General features: G+C 47.0%; 1 protein-coding gene across 4 annotated transcripts in view; it reads left to right on the plus strand.

Annotated features, from left to right (window-relative positions):
- FASTKD2 (FAST kinase domains 2) overlaps positions 1–17,326 on the plus strand; it is a 53,779-nt gene extending 36,453 nt beyond the window's left edge. For all 4 annotated transcript variants that reach the window (XM_069733689.1, XM_069733692.1, XM_069733690.1 and 1 more), the window contains 2 exons: positions 9,613–9,727; positions 17,069–17,326. In XM_069733689.1, the coding sequence (XP_069589790.1) occupies positions 9,613–9,727; positions 17,069–17,218 (265 nt within the window). In that variant the 3' untranslated portion in view covers positions 17,219–17,326. The remainder of the gene's footprint in view (positions 1–9,612; positions 9,728–17,068) is intronic.
- The last annotated feature ends 2,401 nt before the right edge of the window (positions 17,327–19,727 follow it).

The raw sequence follows: 19,727 nt of genomic DNA on the forward strand, positions 1-19,727 counted from the left end.
TGATGCGACTGATTTGTTTTTTTTCCGGATCCGACTAGCGGATCTGGCTAATTGGATCCGAGCAAGCTCAGTTGAAAAAAAGCTGAATCCGTCGCCGGATTCCGTCATTTGACGGATTCGGCGCCATATGCTTCACTTCTAGCAAACGACGGACAGTGACGGATCTGTCGCTGTCCAATTTTTCAACGTACACAAAAATGTTACTTTGTCCGTCGTCTCCGGCCGCCGGACAAACAATTTTCGACAGATCCGGCAAACGACAGATGAAACGTGAGGCCATTTTCAGGGGGTGAGGCTCTCTATCCCCACCCCCTGAAGATGGCTGGACCATCATTGTAAATACATCATTGTAAATACACACCTGTACTTTGTATCTCCCCCACCTCATTGTAGATTGTAAGCTCTCATGAGCAGGGTCGTCTTATTTTGCTTTAATTATTGTATTGTTAACATTGTTACTTATGACTGTTGTGTTTGAAATTGTTAAACTGTAAAGCGCTGCGAAATATGTTGGCGCTATATAAATAAAGATGATTATTATGAGAAAAAGACGGATCCGGTGGCATCAGTCGCTGGATCTGTTTTTCTCCTTTGTCTCATTGAGGGACACAGGACTGTGGGTGTATGCTACTGTCGCCAGGAGGCTGACACTAGGCAGATAAAAAAAAAAAAAAAAATTAGCTCCTCCTCTGACATATACACCCTGACACTGGCCGAGACAGCTCCAGTTTATGCTTAGTGTCCATAGGAGGCACATCTCTGGGTTTTTTCCCAGATCCTTTTCCTTTAAAACCATGAAGATTAGACAGGGGCGACGGACCCTTTTGAAGGGGTCCGATCTCCCCAAACCTACAACGGGCGAGCACGTGGAGTGTCGCCTCCACATATCCTCTCCCGCGACATGAGAACACTTGCCAGACTTGCCCATGTCCACCCTAAGGTAATGAAACCCTAGGCTGTACAGGCACATATTGTCTGTCCGTGCAGCCTCCACTTCATCACCAATGCACTGACAGCGGTGATTGAGAGGCAGACAGTCCCTCTCCTCACCTCCTGAAGGGGTGACTGAGTTGGGGTGCCTGCACCGTCTTATACATAAGCCCCCCCTCTGACCTTGGTTCTGGCAGTGAGGGGCTGGAGGGCTCCGACAGCGCTATGGTTTATTTTGTGTGCCAGGATGGCGCGGTTTCGTTCCGCAGCAGTGGCGCTGCTGGGAACTATATCCCGGGTACTCCCTGTGCGCCGGCTAATTAAGTTCCCGGCTGTTGGCATGTTAGGCCGCAGGCGGAAGTCCCGTCTCTTACTGCGTCTTCTTCCAGCGGTCACGCCTCCTCCCCTGGAAAGATCCAGGAGCAGAATCTAGGCCCCGGCTTCTGCCTGTAGTAGGCCGCAGCCGGAAATAACCCTTCCCCCTCGTGGTGGATCCGACCTCCAATCGAGCGCACTGTGTTATAAGGATGGCGCTAACACTTCTCCCAGTGACAGCCTTCACTACAGGCATGGGGACACAGGACTGGGGTAAGTGCTACTCCCCCCAGACTGACAGCTGAAATACTTGATTCAGCAGCGTTATTTTTTGAGGGCACGGTTTTAAATACCACGTATGTTGCCTGCCGGTCTTCTTTTCTGCATGCCCAGAGCAACCGTCTCTGTGAGGCCTGCGATTCTGAGCGTGCTCAGGAGCCCTCCCCTGTGTCTCTGTCCAGTGTGCCTGTATCTGAGACTGCGGTGTCCCCCCCTGCATGGTTCGCATCCTTGACACAGTCTGTCGTCCTTAACTAACACGATCGAGTCCCTCCAGACCCCGGCTGGGGCCAGGGACGACGGTTCATCTGTCTTAGAAAAATCCTCCGGTTCACAGGAACCTCCGGCCTGCAGGGGCCGCGCTCCCTCTAGGCATACGCGGGGGAAACAAACTCATACAGCGTCTCCCAGTCCATCAGGTGCATCTGCATCCTGGAGTTCCGTGTCCTGTTCTCCCTCTCCTGCAGAGGTGAGTGAACATGGTTCAGACTATGACTCCGAAGGTTCACTTGATTTAGAGGCTCCTGATTACCAGGAGTCAGTAAGACAGCCTCATCGAGGCCGTTAATCAAACCTTGGGAGTGGAGGATGAAGCCACCTTGACTTCCGGTCATAAGGTGTCTTTTAAGAGGTTCAAGCAGCCTCATACTTTTTTCCGCTCATCCTGAATTTGGGGACCTAGTCCAGAGCCACATGGAGAGGCCTCTAATACTCTCTTATCCCTGCCCAGTGGTTCCTCTATTAGGGATCCAACGGATTGGCTCATAGAGAGTTTAGCTCGTTCTGTTTTTGAGGCTTCTGGCTCAGCTCTCGCGCCTTCTTTTGCGGCGACCTGGGTAGCCAAAGCCATGATATCCTGGTCAGAGTCTTCGATAAGGCTCTTCAGGATAGAGGATTACCGATAGATGTGACAGAAATGTCAAATCAGATAGCTTTAGCCGGAAGTTACCTGATCAATGCATCCTTGGATGCAGCAAATTGTGCTGCATTAGCAGCTGCTAATGCAATATCCATTAGAAGGGCTCTATGGTTGAGAACTTGGCGGGCGGATTCTTCCTCAAAGAAATCTCTTACAAATCTCGCCTATCAGAGAGGCCGACTTTTTGGCGAAAAGTTGGATCAACTCATTTCGGATACCACAGGAGGAAAGAGTAATTTCTCCCACAACAAAAGGTTAAACAGCCGTTTTGTCGCCATTTTCCGGCAAGGTTTAAGCCCTTTCGTATCTCCAGGTGGACCACAGCAGCAAACCCTGTCGGTCCAGGTCGGTCTAGCCAAGACAGATCATCAGGTCTCATATAGAGCCAACCCATTGGGAAGAATGCGGTCTCAATGGCCAAGGTCAAGGGGATCTAGATCCCATCAGTCCTCAGTCAAATGACTGGAGGCATCCACGGCTCATTTCCAACAGAGTAGGCGGTCGTCTGCTCTTGTTTCATCAGTCTTGGCTCACCGTCATTTCCGACAGATGGGTAAGAGACCTGGTGTCTTCGGGGTACAAGATATTTTTCTCTTTTTTCCCCGAGCCGTTTTTTTCCATCCCGTCTCCCCAGTTCAAAAACCCGTATGCAAGCGTTGGTCAAAGCCGTCTAATCCCTTCAGCTCAACGGGGTCATTTCTCCTGTCCCAAAGGAACAAAGGTTTCAGGGGTTTTATTCCAACCTGTTCATCATTCCCAAAAAGGACGGAACAGTAAGGCCCATTTTGGACCTAAAGTGTTTAAACAAATTTGTCTGCATTCGTCGGTTCTGAATGGATTCCCTCCGGTCAGTCATTGCGGCTATGGAAAAGGGAGACTTCCTAGCTTCCATAGATATTCAGGATGCCTATCTTCATATCCCTGTATTTCCTTCACATTGAAAGTTCCTACGCTTTTCCATAGGCGATCGGCACTTCCAGTTCACAGCCTTGCCCTTCGGGCTTGCCACAGCTTCCAGAATATTCATAAAGGTAATGGCAACAGTTGTGTCTATTCTGCATTCTCGGGGCATAGTCATCATGCCATATTTAGATGACGTTTTGGTAAAAGGTTCAACTTTTTTGGCATGCGAGGAGAATGTCAACATTACTATGGATACTCTCTCGCCTAGGGTGGCTAGTGAATTTAAAGAAGTCGTCTCTGGTGCCATCCCTGAAAATTTCCTTTCTAGGGATGGTCTTCGACACCTCCCGAGGTCTAACGGTCCTTCCCCAGAACAAGGTCCTGACCCTCCGGCAGGAAGTGAGGGTCCTTCGCCAGCCAGGCGCCCACACGATCAAGTTTTGCATGAGGGTCTTAGGAAGGATGGTGGCAGCAATAGAGGCAGTGCCTTTTGCGCAACTTCATCTTCGCCCTCTCCAACATGCGCTTTTAACATCCTTTGACAAAAGTCCATCCTATCTCAATCTCAGGTGTCGTATGTCTCTCCAGGTCAGACAAGCTCTGACATGGTGGACAATGAGTCCCTCTCTGCAGCAGGGGAAGCCTTTTCCCCCAGCCCATTGGCTGGTGGTCACAACAGATGCCAGCCTGCTCGGTTGGGGAGCAGTATTTTGCCACCACCCAGCCCAAGGACGCTGGTCCTCAAGGGAGTCAATCCTTTCGATCAACCTGTTGGAGATTTGGGCGATTCGGCTGGCTCTGCAGCACTTTCATCCCTTTCTGGCAGGCTTCCCGGTCAGGATCCAATCAGACAATGCCACGGTGGTGGCATACATAAATCACCAGGGAGGCACCCGCAGCAGGGCAGCCATGCACGAGGTGAAACAAGTCCTCGGCTGGGCCGAGAGGAACCACTCTGTTATCTCGGCGGTTCATATACCGGGCAAAGAAAATTGGGCAGCGGACTTTCTCAGCAGGCCAGGGCCTTGCGTCCGGGGAATGGTCTCTCCATCCCGACATGTTTTGCAGATATGCCAGCATTGGGGAATCCTGGACGTGGATCTAATGGCCTCAGGATTGAATGCCAAGGTTCCCAGGTTCGTTGCCCGGTATTGAGATCCACAGGCAATTGCGGTGGATGCATTCGTTCTACCTTAGAACCAGTTTCGGCTTCCATATCTATTTCCCCCTCTGGCACTACTCCCGAAGGTGGTCAGGAAGGTAAAGATAGAGGGAGTTCCTGCAATTCTAGTGGCCCCAGATTGGCCTCGTCGGTCATGGTACGCAGACCAGGTGCAGTTGCTCGCCGAAGCTCCTTGGCGGCTGCCTGCCCGTCCGGATCTTCTGTCACAAGGTCCGATATTCCACCAGAACTTACAGGCTCTGCGTTTAACGGTTTGGCCATTGAATCTTGGATTCTGACGCAGGCTGGGTTTTCTCAGAAAGTTGCTGATACTATGATTAGCGCCCGGAAATCCACCTCAGCGCGAATTTATCACCACACCTGGAAGGTTTACCTTTCATGGTGCAGGAAGCAAAGTCTTCCCCCTCTTCGTTTCTCCATTCCTAACATCCTAGCATTTCTTCAGTACAGCCTGGATTCGGGCCTCACACCTAGTACCCTCAGAAGACAAATATCAGCATTGTCGCTGCTCTTTCAGCGTAAGATAGCTATCAATTTGCAGGTAAAAACTTTTTTACAGGGAGTTTCTCACAAAGTACCGCCTTATAGGGCCCCCCTGGAAGCCTGGGACCTTAATCTGGTCTTAAGTGCACTACAGAAGGCTCCTTTTAAGCCTCTTCAAGATGTCTCTTTATCGTACCTCTCTTGGAAAGTTGTGTTTTTGGTGGCCATAACCTACATTAGGCGGGTTTCAGAGCTGGCGGCCCTGTCCTGCCAGGCTCCGCATTTAAGGTTTCATCAAGATAAGGTTGTGCTCAGGCCAGTACCTTCCTTCTTGCCAAATGTGGTTTCCTCGCGCCACATTAACGAGGATATTGTCTTACCTTCCTTTTGTCCAGCACCAGCCCATCGTGTGGAAAAAGCTCTCCATATGTTAGACCTAGTGAGAGCTCTGAGGAGATACGTTTCAAGGACTGCATCTTTTCGTCAGACAGATGTTTTGTTCGTTCTTCCTCAGGGTCGTAGGAAGGGACTCGCAGCCTCAAAATCTACCTTAGCCAGATAGATACGATCAACTATTCAGGAAGCTTACCGTATCAAGGGTACGGTCGTCCCGGCTGGGATCAAGGTGCACTCAACTCGAGCAGTGGGGGCTTCCTGGGCGCTTCGGCACCAGGCATCAGCAGAACAGGTTTGCAAGGCCGCAACCTGGTCCAGTCTGCACACCTTTGCTAAGCACTATAACATCCATACTCAGGCCTCTGCAGATGCAAGCCTGGGTAGAAGGATTCTTCAGGCAGCGGTAGCACACCTATGGGCGGTAAGTGCCTAGGGAGTTATTCAGCTGGGTTTTCTTCCCCCCCCCCCCAAGGACTGCTTTGGGACATCCCACAATCCTTGTAGAAAAGCCGCGGAGACACCATCACGTGTTTCTCAACGCAAGCAATAAATAGCCAGGTCTTTCACCGGGAAGGAACAACCACGGGAAGGGCAGCATCCCAAATGGGAAAACCACCTATGCCAAAACATGGTATCCATCCACAGACAGCTGTTTCGGGGTATTTGCCCCTCATCCCTTTTGGGATGCTGCCCTTCCCGTGGTTGTTCCTTCCCAGTGAAAGACCTGGCTATTTATTGCTTGCGTTGAGAAACACGTGATGGTGTCTCCGCGGCTTTTCTACATTCATTTGCATATTTCCCATAAGGCATGGGGGCAGTGTTCTGGATCACTGCGTTGAGAAACACGTGATGGTGTCTCCGCGGTGTTGGATGTTTTGATCTCCCCGAGGTCATTCATCCTTATATTTATTATCCCACAATCCTGTGTCCCCCAATGAGACGAAGGAGAAACATGGATTTTTGTGTTACTCACGGTAAAATCCTTTTCTCCGAGTCATTCATTGGGGGACACAGCTCCCGACCCTTATTTTTATTGATTATCTCTTTTCAGCTGGTGGAGTTATTCTAGACATGTTGTCTCTATATTAATGCTGTTTTACTTTCTCCTACTGCTTTTGCACCAAACTGGAGCTGTCTCGGCCAGTGTCGGGGTGTATATGTCGGAGGAGGAGCTCATTTTTTTTTATCTACTTAGTGTCAGCCTCCTGGTGGCAGTAGCAAACACCCACAGTCCTGTGTCCCCCAATGAACGACTCGGAAAAAAGGATTTTACGGCGAATAACACAAAAATCCATGTTTTTCAAAATTCGACGGATTGCGACTGATGGCAAAAAAACGATGTGTGAAAGGGGCCTTAAACAGGAGGGGGAATTTGGCTTTGGGAGCCTTTTTTTTGCTGGATTGGCTTTTGGGAGTCGTGTAATTTTTTCACAGCCAACTAGTAATGTGAAAACCTCCTATTTTTCTGTGGACTGATGAATTGAAGTTTTTTTTGGCAAAATGAATTTTAAAAAAAAACAGCAATTCGGGAAACTTTTTGTATTTTTTTTTTTTTGCCCCATTCACCATGCAGTAAAAGTGTACAGAGAACTTTGTTCTTTAAGCTTATACAATTTCAGGAACTATAGATTTATATATGCATACATACATTACACACATATATATATGCACACACATATATAATATACTGTATATGTGAATATAAAATATATCAAATATATTTAGCTAGTTTTGCACCCTTAATTTATGTTTTAAAAATATATACTTTTTTTAAGTTTAAAATGTACATGTAATTTTATCAAAATATGAATTCCATCCATAGGCTTGTAGCTTTGGTGCTTCTTATGTCTTCTCTGGTGTTTGAGCACATACAGGTGTTATCATGCAGAGAGCCCCTAAGCTGCTGCACAGTTACTGGTCATGCACACTTTCCATGAGAGGATACCCAGCCGGGAGGAGGTTACAGCATTTCCAGCCTAGACTGAGAACCTTCTCTCTGTATTGTTGCGTTAGCTGTGGTAGAAAAGAGATGGTGATAAGTCAGCAGCACATTGAGAGTCAGAGGACAGATGAAGGTGGTGGAGTGGTAGAAGAGGAGATCAAGCTGAGGGGCAGCAGTGTGCATAGGAATGGTTTGTGCCTGGTTGGGTCCTGTTCAGATATGAGACAGGAGCTGCGACAGGCAGTGACATACTCTGTGAGCTATTGCTTACAGCTGTATGGGAAGTAAGAATTATTATTTATTTATTATTATATTCTTAATATATCCTTACCTTGTAATGTCTTCATATCCTGTTCTGCCCAGATGTGTCCGGATCCCAGAATTCCAAGAGGCAGAATTTCACCGACCGCCATATTGGGACACCAATATGCTGGTACCAACCTATTACGCGGTACCACCAACGGAACACCGTTGCACCACACACACACTCACTCACACACTCACGCAGCCTTTTGCATGGTACCACTGGCGAAACACCATTGCACCACACACACGCACCACACGCACGCACGCACACGCGCACACACACACACACAGTATATGCTGTACGCACCACACACACACACACACACACACACACACTGTATATGCCATACGCACCACACACTCTGTATACGCCGTATGCACTACACACACACATTGTATAGGCCGCACGCAGCCTCTTGCGTGGTACCACCAGCGAAACACCATCGCGAACACGCCGCCGCCAGGATCAGCTAAGTGATTCACTGACCGCCGCCATCTTTGTACAAGAGGAGCGCATGTGCAGTTTTAATGTGACCGCTGCTGTCTGTCTGCACAAAGATGGCGGCTGTCTGATTTCAGGGTGAGTGCATATAGGAAAGAGGGCACACGGGGGGAGACAGCTCAAATGAGAGAATACATGAGGGAAGAAGACAGCACAGTGATGGAGGGAGAGCACATGGGGTACACAGGTCAAAGAAGACATGACATGAGAGGAGAAGACAGCAGATGGGGGAGAGAGAAAGCGCACAGGGGTGAGAGAGACAGAGTTCAGGGGGAGACAGCTCAAACGGGACAGCACATGAGGAGAACACAGTACAGGAAGGAGAGAGACAGCAGACAAGGGGGATAGCACATGGGGTAGACAGGTCAAAGAAGAGAGCACAGACGGGAGAAGTCAGCACATGGGGGGGAGAGATTGTCAACACTGCAAAGCCTGCCCCCATTGTGACATTACTGTCCTCCCAATGAGATAGCATCGGGCCTCCATCTAGTGTTATATAATTGGAAAGTAGGTTATGGTTCTGCAGCAGAGCTGAGTTGTAGGGATGGAGGACAGGTAATACTGTGTGGACAGTGCAGAGATGGGGGAGAGGAGGGACAGAAGAGTGACAGTGAGTAAGCGGTAAGCGGCGGCCCCCACGTTCTGTCTGCTCTGGGTACAGCCGCTCACAGCAGAAGCAAAGTCCTGCCCCACATCCAGAGACCAGTCTGTGCTTCTGGTACTAGAGAGGATTTGTCCAAACAAGGAGTGAGCAGCAAGATACAGAGGAAGGGAACGCCTAGTGCCCTGCTATGTTACGGTAGTGATACAGGGGGGACACAACGTATTTACAGTTTTCCTATTTAGTAAACTAAGTATAAAATGGAGAAAAGTGTATAGAAACAACAGTAACACCCTTTAATGTGTCTTGCAACATAACTATGGATACCAGTTGAACCCGTTGCAGACAGCTCTTTTGGGGTGAGTGGTACTGGTTTCCTAGAGGAGATATGCAGGAGACAAGCTGCTGTTTCCATTGCACCGCTTCTTGGCTGCTGTGCACAATAGCAGGACTGTCTCCACCATTTATGTACACAAGGATCTGGCTGGTGGGACTGAGCTTGTGTGGCCTCCGGCACAGTATGGATGTTCTGAGAAAAGGTCAGGGCGCCATACTGAGTATGTGTCCACCAGTATGAGGGTGCAAGGATTCCAATTTTATTACACTTCACATGATGTTTATCTATGCTATGATCTATCCAGGAGACGTCCCCTGTAAGGTGTGCAGCTGGAGGCCATATATCTGTGCAGATGGATTTGTCCGTGTGATTTTATGTTTGTTCTCAATATATTAATAGGCAGCCGGCCCTGAAATCCACATTCTGCAGGTGGATCTTCTGATTCAGGCCTTTCTATACTTTGGCTTACAATTGCCGAGGACTTTACCAGTGTCTGTTTTGTATCCCTCCCTGTAGGATTGCTGTGTTATGCTGCACTGCCAATGCTTTTACTTTGGGAAGTCTTCACCCAGTTGGAAAGACGGCTTTAAAAATGAGGCAGCTAGAAGCGCTGGGATTCACTGTTGTGGTGGTGAGTGTCTTATATAGGAAAACTGTTATAGTAAAAAAAAAAAAAAAAAAAGTCGAGATAAACCTTACTGGCTGCAAATAGCTAAACTATCGCAGAAAAGATCAACTTTGTATCTTCATGTAATGGAGTCCCCGCATGCTCTGAGGATGGACTGCTTCTCCGCATTATGCTCTGCCTCGCACCACATGGACTTGACTGACTTCTCTTCGGCGCCATTACTATTGGCAGTGAAAGCGGAGTCCGTGCCTGGCTCAGCACATGCGCAGTGCTCGCCCCTCTGTGCCACTGATGGACGGCACATGCCTAATACTTCAGGAAGCACACAACATGTAAGAGATGTTACACCAAGAAGTCTATTTCATGTACACACTTCACACCCTTGTAATTTAACACAGTGTCTGTACATCTCTATTTTTTTCTGCCCTACCATTTGCAGCACTGTTGGAGTGGCTTATCTACTCACTTTTTACATACACACTAACTATATATATATATATATATATATATATATATATATATATATATATATATATATATATATATACAGTGGGGCAAAAAAGTATTTAGTCAGTCAGCAATAGTGCAAGTTCCACCACTTAAAAAGATGAGAGGCGTCTGTAATTTACATCATAGGTAGACCTCAACTATGGGAGACAAACTGAGAAAAAAAAATCCAGAAAATCACATTGTCTGTTTTTTTAACATTTTATTTGCATATTATGGTGGAAAATAAGTATTTGGTCAGAAACAAACAATCAAGATTTCTGGCTCTCACAGACCTGTAACTTCTTCTTTAAGAGTCTCCTCTTTCCTCCACTCATTACCTGTAGTAATGGCACCTGTTTAAACTTGTTATCAGTATAAAAAGACACCTGTGCACACCCTCAAACAGTCTGACTCCAAACTCCACTATGGTGAAGACCAAAGAGCTGTCAAAGGACACCAGAAACAAAATTGTAGCCCTGCACCAGGCTGGGAAGACTGAATCTGCAATAGCCAACCAGCTTGGAGTGAAGAAATCAACAGTGGGAGCAATAATTAGAAAATGGAAGACATAGAAGACCACTGATAATCTCCCTCGATCTGGGGCTCCACGCAAAATCCCACCCCGTGGGGTCAGAATGATCACAAGAACGGTGAGCAAAAATCCCAGAACCACGTGGGGACCTAGTGAATGAACTGCAGAGAGCTGGGACCAATGTAACAAGGCCTACCATAAGTAACACACTACGCCACCATGGACTCAGATCCTGCAGTGCCAGACGTGTCCCACTGCTTAAGCCAGTACATGTCCGGGCCCGTCTGAAGTTTGCTAGAGAGCATTTGGATGATCCAGAGGAGTTTTGGGAGAATGTCCTATGGTCTGATGAAACCAAACTGGAACTGTTTGGTAGAAACACAACTTGTCGTGTTTGGAGGAAAAAGAATACTGAGTTGCATCCATCAAACACCATACCTACTGTAAAGCATGGTGGTGGAAACATCATGCTTTGGGGCTGTTTCTCTGCAAAGGGGCCAGGACGACTGATCCGGGTACATGAAAGAATGAATGGGGCCATGCATCGTGAGATTTTGAGTGCAAACCTCCTTCCATCAGCAAGGGCATTGAAGATGAAACGTGGCTGGGTCTTTCAACATGACAATGATCCAAAGCACACCGCCAGGGCAACGAAGGAGTGGCTTCCTAAGAAGCATTTCAAGGTCCTGGAGTGGCCTAGCCAGTCTCCAGATCTCAACCCTATAGAAAACCTTTGGAGGGAGTTGAAAGTCCGTGTTGCCAAGCGAAAAGCCAAAAACATCACTGCTCTAGAGGAGATCTGCATGGAGGAATGGGCCAACATACCAACAACAGTGTGTGGCAACCTTGTGAAGACTTACAGAAAACGTTTGACCTCTGTCATTGCCACCAAAGGATATATTACAAAGTATTGAGATGAAATTTTGTTTCTGACCAAATACTTATTTTCCACCATAATATGCAAATAAAATGTTAAAAAAACAGACAATGTGATTTTCTGGATTTTTTTTTCTCAGTTTGTCTCCCATAGTTGAGGTCTACCTATGATGTAAATTACAGACGCCTCTCATCTTTTTAAGTGGTGGAACTTGCACTATTGCTGACTGACTAAATACTTTTTTGCCCCACTGTGTGTGTGTATATATATATATATATATATATATATATATATATATATATATATATATATATATATATATATATATATATATATATATATATATATATATATATATATATATATTTATTTATATATTAGATTGTGGCCCGATTCTAACGCATCGGGTATTCTAGAATATGCATGTCCCCGTAGTATATGGACAGTGATGATTCCAGAATTCGCGGCAGACTGTGCCCGTCGCTGATTGGTCGAGGAAACCTTTATGACATCATCGTCGCCATGGCAACCATTATGACATCATCGTCGCTGTGCCCGTTGCTGATTGGTCGATTGGCCTCGACCAATCAGATTCGCGGGATGTCTACGTCCTTTATGACATCATCGTCGCTGTGCCTGCCGCTGATTGGTCGAGGCCTGACAGCCTCGACCAATCAGACGCGGGATTTCTACGTCGATACTGTGCCCGTCGCTGATTGGTCGAGGCCTCGACCAATCAGAGACGCGGGATTTCCAAGACAGACAGACAGACGGACGGAAAAACCCTTAGACAATCTATATATATAATTGTCTAAGGGTTTTTCCGTTTGTCTGTCTGTCTCTGTCTTTCTGTCTGTCCTGGAAATCCCGCGTCTCTGATTGGTCGAGGCCAGGCGGCCTCGACCAATCAGCAACGGGCACAGCGACGATGATGTCATAAAGGATGTAGACATCTCACGTTTCTGATTCAGCGACGGGCACAGTATCGACGTAGATGTCATAATGGTTGCCATGGCGACGATGATGTCATAAAGGTTGCCTCGACCAATCAGCGACGGGCACAGTCTGCCGCGAATTCTGGAATCATCATTGTCCATATACTACGGGGACATGCATATTCTAGAATACCCGATGCGTTAGAATCGGGCCACAATCTAGTATATATATATATATCTATAATATAATGCTGGGAACGTCACTCTGTCCGAAGCCTTTATAGACTGCGCAAGTGCCGGCGCAGTCTGGCCCCCACAGAGTGACGCTCCCAGGAGATCGCGGTATGCGTAAACACTGAACGCACACCGCGATCTCCACCGGAGAGTCAGGGACCGCCAGGAGGGTAAGTATATTCACCTGTCCCCCGTTCCAGCGCTGCGTGCGGCTCCGTCTCCCAGGTCCTCTGCTGTGACGTTCACAGTTCAGAGGGCACGATGACGCGCTTAATGCGCGCCGGCGCCGCCCTCTGACTGAACTGTAGCAAGTTCTGGGGGCAAGTGCTGGGGGCCTGAGCTAGCGGTGATACCGGTACCTGATCCCCACAGCGCGTCAGGCCCCCAGCACTCGGCGCCCAGCGACCATAGGTGAGTATGGTATTTTTATTTTTTTTTATATATGGCAGCAGCATACGGGCCATATACAATGGAGCATCTTATGGGGGTCATATAATACAATGGAGCATCTTATGGGGGTCATATAATACAATGGAGCATCTTATGGGGGGCATATAATACAATGGAGCATCTTATGGGGGGCATATAATACAATGGAGCATCTTATGGGGCCATCAACCATAATGGAGCAGTGTACGGGGGCATACATTATGGAGCGTCTTATGGGGGCCATAAACCTTTATGGAGCAGTGTACGGAGGCATACACTATGGAGCATCTTATGGGGGCCATCAACCTTTATGGAGCAGTGTACGGGGGGCATACACTATGGTGCATCTTATGGAGGCCATAAACTTTTATGGAGCAGTGTACGGGGGGCATACACTATGGAGCAACTTGTGGGGGCCATAAACCATAATGGAGCAGTGTACGGGGCATATACTATGGAGCATTTTATGGGGGCCATCAACCATAATGGAGCAGATTATGGGGCATATGGATGGGAGAAGCATATTAAAGAATGGTGGCGCAGGATGGGAGCAGCACATGACAAAACGGGGGCGCAGGATGGGAGCAGCACATGACAGAACAGGGGCACAGGATGGAAGCAGCACATGACAGAACGGGCGCAGGATGGGAGCAGCACATGACAACAGGGGCACAGGATGGGAGCAGCACATGACAGAATGGGGGCGCAGGATGGGAGCAGCAAATGACAGAATGGAGGCGCAGGATGGGTGCAGAACATGTCAGAATGGAGGCTCAGAATGGGTGCAGCACATGTCACAATGGGGGCGCAGGATGGGAGCAGCACATGACAGAATGGGGGCGCAGGATGGGTGCAACACATGACAGAATGAGGGTGCAGGATTGGAGCAGCACATGTCAGAATGGGGGTGCAGGATGGGTGCAGCGCATGACAGGATGGGGACGCAGAATGGAGCAGCTCATGACAGGATGGGGACGCAGGATGGAGCAGCACATACCAGGATGGAGACCATATACCAATATAGATGCTCGCCACCCGGGCGTAGAACGGGTTCAATAGCTAGTCTATAATATAACGCTGGGAGCGTCACTCTGTCCGAAGCCTTTATAGACTGCGCAAGCGCCGGCGCAGTCTGGCCCCCACAGAGTGACGCTCCCAGGAGATCGCGGTATGCGTAAACACTGAACGCACACCGCGATCTCCACCGGAGAGTCAGGGACCGCCAGGAGGGTAAGTATATTCACCTGTCCCCCGTTCCAGCGCTGCGTGCGGCTCCGTCTCCCTGGTCCTCTGCTGTGACGTTCACAGTTCAGAGGGCGCGATGACACGCTTAATGCGCGCCGGTGCCGCCCTCTGACTGAACAGTCACAGCCAGAGGAGCCGGAAGATGGCGGCGCGCAGCGGTGGAACGGGACAGACAGGTGAGTATAGCAAGTGCTGGGTGCCTGAGCTAGCGGTGCTACCAGCACCTGACCCCCACAGCGCGCCGGTGTCCCCGCCTGCTCAGGCCCCCAGCAATCGGCGCCCAGCAACCATAGGTGAGTATGGTATTTTTATTTTTTTTATATATGACAGCAGCATACAGGCCATATACAATGGAGCATCTTATGGAGGGCATATAATACAATTGAGCATCTTATGGGGGCCATATAATATAATGGAGCATCTTATGGGGGGCATATAATACAATGGAGCATCTTATGGGGCCATCAACCATAATGGAGCAGTGTACGGGGGCATATATTATGGAGCATCTTATGGGGGCCATAAACCTTTATGGAGTAGTGTACGGGGGCATACACACTGGAGCATCTTATGGGGGCCATCAACCTTTGTGGAGCAGTGTATGGGGGGCATACACTATGGTGCATTTTATGGGGGCCATCAACCATAATGGAGCAGCTTATGGGGCATATGGATGGGAGAAGCAAATAAAAGAATGGTGGCGCAGGATGGGAGCAGCACATGACCGAACGGGCGCAGGATGGGAGCAGCACATGACAGGATGGGTGCAGAACATGTCAGAATGGAGGCGCAGGATGGGTGCAGCACATGTCAGAATGGAGGCGCAGGATGGGTGCAGCACATGTCAGAATGGGGGCGCAGGATGGGAGCAGCACATGTTAAAATGGGGGCGCAGGATGGGAGCAGCACCTGACAGAATGGGGGCGCAGGATGGGTGCAACACATGACAGAATGGAGGCACAGGATGGGTGCAGAACATGTCAGAATGGAGGCGCAGGATGGGTGCAGCACATGTCAGAATGGAGGCGCAGGATGGGTGCAGCACATGTCACAATGGGGGCGCAGGATGGGAGCAGCACATGACAGAATGGGGGCGCAGGATGGGTGCAACACATGACAGAATGGGGGCGCAAGATGGGTGCAACACATGGCAGGATGGGGGTGCAGGATGGGTGCAGCACATGTCAGAATGGGGGTGCAGGATTGGAGCAGCACATGTCAGAATGGGGGTGCAGGATTGGAGCAGCACATGTCAGAATGGGGGTGCAGGATGGGTGCAGCACATGACAGGATGGGGACGCAGGATGGAGCAGCTCATGACAGGATGGGGACGCAGGATGGGAGCAGCACATGACAGGATGGGGACGCAGGATGGAGCAGCTCATGACAGGATGGGTACGCAGGATGGAGCAGCACATACCAGGATGGAGACCATGTACCAATATAGATGCTCGCCACCCGGGCGTAGAATGGGTTCAATAGCTAATATATATATATATATATATATATATATATATATATATATATAATTAGCTATTGAACTGGTTCTATAATATAATATATATATATATTAGCTTTTAAAAAATAGGATTACATGTATAATATATCTAAGTAATCGGATAAGATGATAATTTTCAGCTCACTGGAATCCTAAAAGTACGTAAAAGTACATATGGTAAGATAGAATAGGTACATGAAAAGTATCAAGTTTACAAATAATGTCCACAGTGGTAAAGAACCTACATTATAAACATGAACCTATTCACATACCGTTAGGGAAAATAAGTATTTGATACATTGCCGATTTTGCAAGTTTTCCCACTTACAGAGAATAAAGAGGTCTGTAACTTTTATCGTAGGTACACTTCAACTGTGAGACAGGATGTTAAAAAAAAAAAAATCACATTATATGATTTTAACATAATTGATTTGCATTGTATTGCATGAAATGTGTATTGATTAGTTATGAGCGAATTTATTCGTTACTTGAGATTTCCCGAGCATGCTCGGGGGTCCTCTTAGTATTTGTTAGTGCTCAGATATTTAGTTTTCATCGCCGCAGCTGAATGATTTACATCTGTTAGCCAGCATAAGTACATGTGGGGGTTGCCTGGTTGGTAGGGAATCCCCACATGTAATCAAGCTGGCTAACAGATGTAAATCATTCAGTTGCCGTGATGAAAACTTAATCTCCGAGCACTAACAAATACTCGGAGGACCCCGAGCGTGCTCTGAAAATCTCGAGTAACGAGTATATTCGCTCATCACTAGTATTGATACAATAGAAAAACAAGATGCTAATGAAGCAAGAGGAGGCGGCGCCCGACCACTGGCAGCTCTGAATTCTGTGTCTGAATAGGACAGTGGCCATACTTGTGCACCCCTGCTCCATTTATTCTCTATGGCAGATAGCAGAGCACAGCGCTCGACTTCATAGAGAATGACTGGAGCTGAATAATGGATGCCATTTAGCAGCTATATTATGTCAATTAGAAAATGAGTTTGCTTTACCTCCTACAGCAGTAATCCTTCATTTGCTGGATAATATTGTATTATAATAATTTTTTACCATTCCTTATCTCCGTCTCCTTTTTCTTTTCCAGGTTCCTGTAAACCAGTTTATAATGATGACTGAAGCTCAGAAAGTGGAGTTCTTGGGAGAAAATATTTTTGGGGGTCTCTCCTCCAGTCAAAATTTAGTGCAGGCAGATAAAACACAACAGATTGAATCTCATGAGAACGATATAATTTAATGGAACCTGATAATGGGCTTCTAGGATTCAGAATGGCCTTTCTGCTACTTCGTCAGTCTTTTTAACTATGTAAAATTATTTGATAAATTAAAAATCTCTCCCATTTTAGCAGTGTCTTTGGCTTATTTGATTAATCGACTAGTATAATATAAGATGAGCTGATAAATCCAAGCGGACTCCATGTCCTGTCTCTTCATAGAACATTAGACACAAGGACCTCGTCAAGCACTTGTGAATAGTCCCATTGGCCGGATTTATCAGCACTGGCGTTGTGCATTCCCGCCTTAATGAAGGGGTGCGTTGGAGTAAGATGCCCTAAATTCATTGAGAGGTGTCCTCCTCTTTAATGTGTTTGGCATATCTTTCAGCTGGTGTGTGCCATAGTCAGGTAATGGAGGAACATTTCTTTCCTGATTTATGACACTTTTAAGATGTAAAGAAGCTGCGGAGACACCATCACGTGTTTCTCGACGCAAGCAGTGAATAGCCAGGCCTTTCCCCGGGAAGGAACAACCATGGGAAGGGCAGCATCCTATGAAGGAAAGCCACCTATGCCAAGCATGGTATCCATCCACAGACAGCTGTTTCGGGGTTTTTGCCCCTCATCAGTGTGGAGTAGGAATCTGGCTATTAGGAGCAGTGCCTAGTAAAAAGGCTATAAAACAGCTGTCTGTGGATGGATACCATGCTTGGCATAGGTGGCTTTCCTTCATAGGATGCTGCCCTTCCCGTGGTTGTTCCTTTCCGGGGAAAGGCCTGGCTATTCACTGCTTGCGTCGAGAAACACGTGATGGTGTCTCCGCAGCTTCTTTACATGCATCTACATATTTCCCATAAGGGATGGGGGCAGTGTTCTGGAATCACTGCGTTGAGAAACACGTGATGGTGTCTCCGCGGTGTTGGATGTTTTGGTCTCCCCGAGGCCAATCATCTGTGCCTTTATAGCCTTTTTACTAGGCACTGCTCCTAATAGCCAGATTCCTACTCCACACTGATGAGGGGCAAACACCCCGAAACAGCTGTCTGTGGTTGGATACCATGCTTGGCATAGGTGGCTTTCCTTCATAGGATGCTGCCCTTCCCGTGGTTGTTCCTTTCCGGGGAAAGGCCTGGCTATTCACTGCTTGCGTCGAGAAACACGTGATGGTGTCTCCGCAGCTTCTTTACATGCATCTACATATTTCCCATAAGGGATGGGGGCAGTGTTCTGGAATCACTGCGTTGAGAAACACGTGATGGTGTCTCCGCGGTGTTGGATGTTTTGGTCTCCCCGAGGCCAATCATCTGTGCCTTTATAACTTTTAAGATGCAAATTATGATGAATTTGTCTGCAGCTCTGACTCACCTTCTCTCTTCTAAGCTTTATCAAAATTTGTTGGAGCTGGTCAAAACTCACCTAAAAATGCCAAAAGCTATTAAGCCCATATTGATTAGATTACTGTATCTTGAATACTGTAAACTTTGGTAAACCTCTAAAATCCAAAACTTGTCACTGTCCAAATATTTCTGGGCCTAACTTTACAAGGAGTCTTCTGTACTCCATTTTTTTTTTCAGTTTTTATGTTCCATTGTTTCCCCACTCACATACTTGTGACAAAAGGCAGACAAGAGTTTTACAAGTAGGGGTGGTCTAACCTATGCAAAAATGGTATTCCTGCAGGGGACCAGCAGAGTGGCTGCGTTATAGCAGAGGATAGGTGGGGTACTTTATGGTTGATTGTGTATGAGACTAATTAGTCTTAGGCAATTTTCATAAAATTCTGAACAGTGCGTGACTTTAAACAGAACCTGTCATCAGCATTTTATACCCCAACTAATGGCATTTATTTATAGGGGCTTTATTGATGATTGAATCCTTACCTTTCTTGTAGAAACCTGTTTTACAGAAATCTATGGTTTGAAGAGGATAGTCCCATCTCTGATATACTATCCCACATATATGTATGAATGAAAACCTATAGAGGGCCAATATGTAGGGGTACTTCCCAAAATAGATATGTATCAAAAAAACAGAAGCAGACAAATCCCAAATAATAAAATTGACAATTGTATTAAACTGTTTTGTTTTTGCTTGTTTCATTAAAAGGGTGAAAACTGGACTGAGAAAATCCCCTGCATAGAACAGTCTATGCAGATTCCAAATAAATGAAATTGAATACTGATCATTACATGATTTTAAGTGTTTAAGGTCCATACAAACATTATATATATATATATATATATATTACACCCAATTATGACAAAAGTGATCATAAAGGAGCGTAAATATGAAGCTACAGTGAGTAAAAATATTACTTATAAATAAATGCAATGAGGACGCCAAGTGGTTCCATAAATAATTACACCATAAATAATGAAACTATTTGGAAATGGAAGGAGCCAATTAAAAGACTAGATGGATCAGATAGAACATGGAAAGTAACACAGATATGCACCAGATAACATTGGTCCAAAGCAGCTCATATGATTTATTTACTTTTTACAATTACACCACTGTGTGTGTGTTACT

This window comes from Ranitomeya imitator, chromosome 7 (assembly GCF_032444005.1).
Source record: "Ranitomeya imitator isolate aRanImi1 chromosome 7, aRanImi1.pri, whole genome shotgun sequence".
Lineage (NCBI taxonomy): Eukaryota > Metazoa > Chordata > Amphibia > Anura > Dendrobatidae > Ranitomeya > Ranitomeya imitator.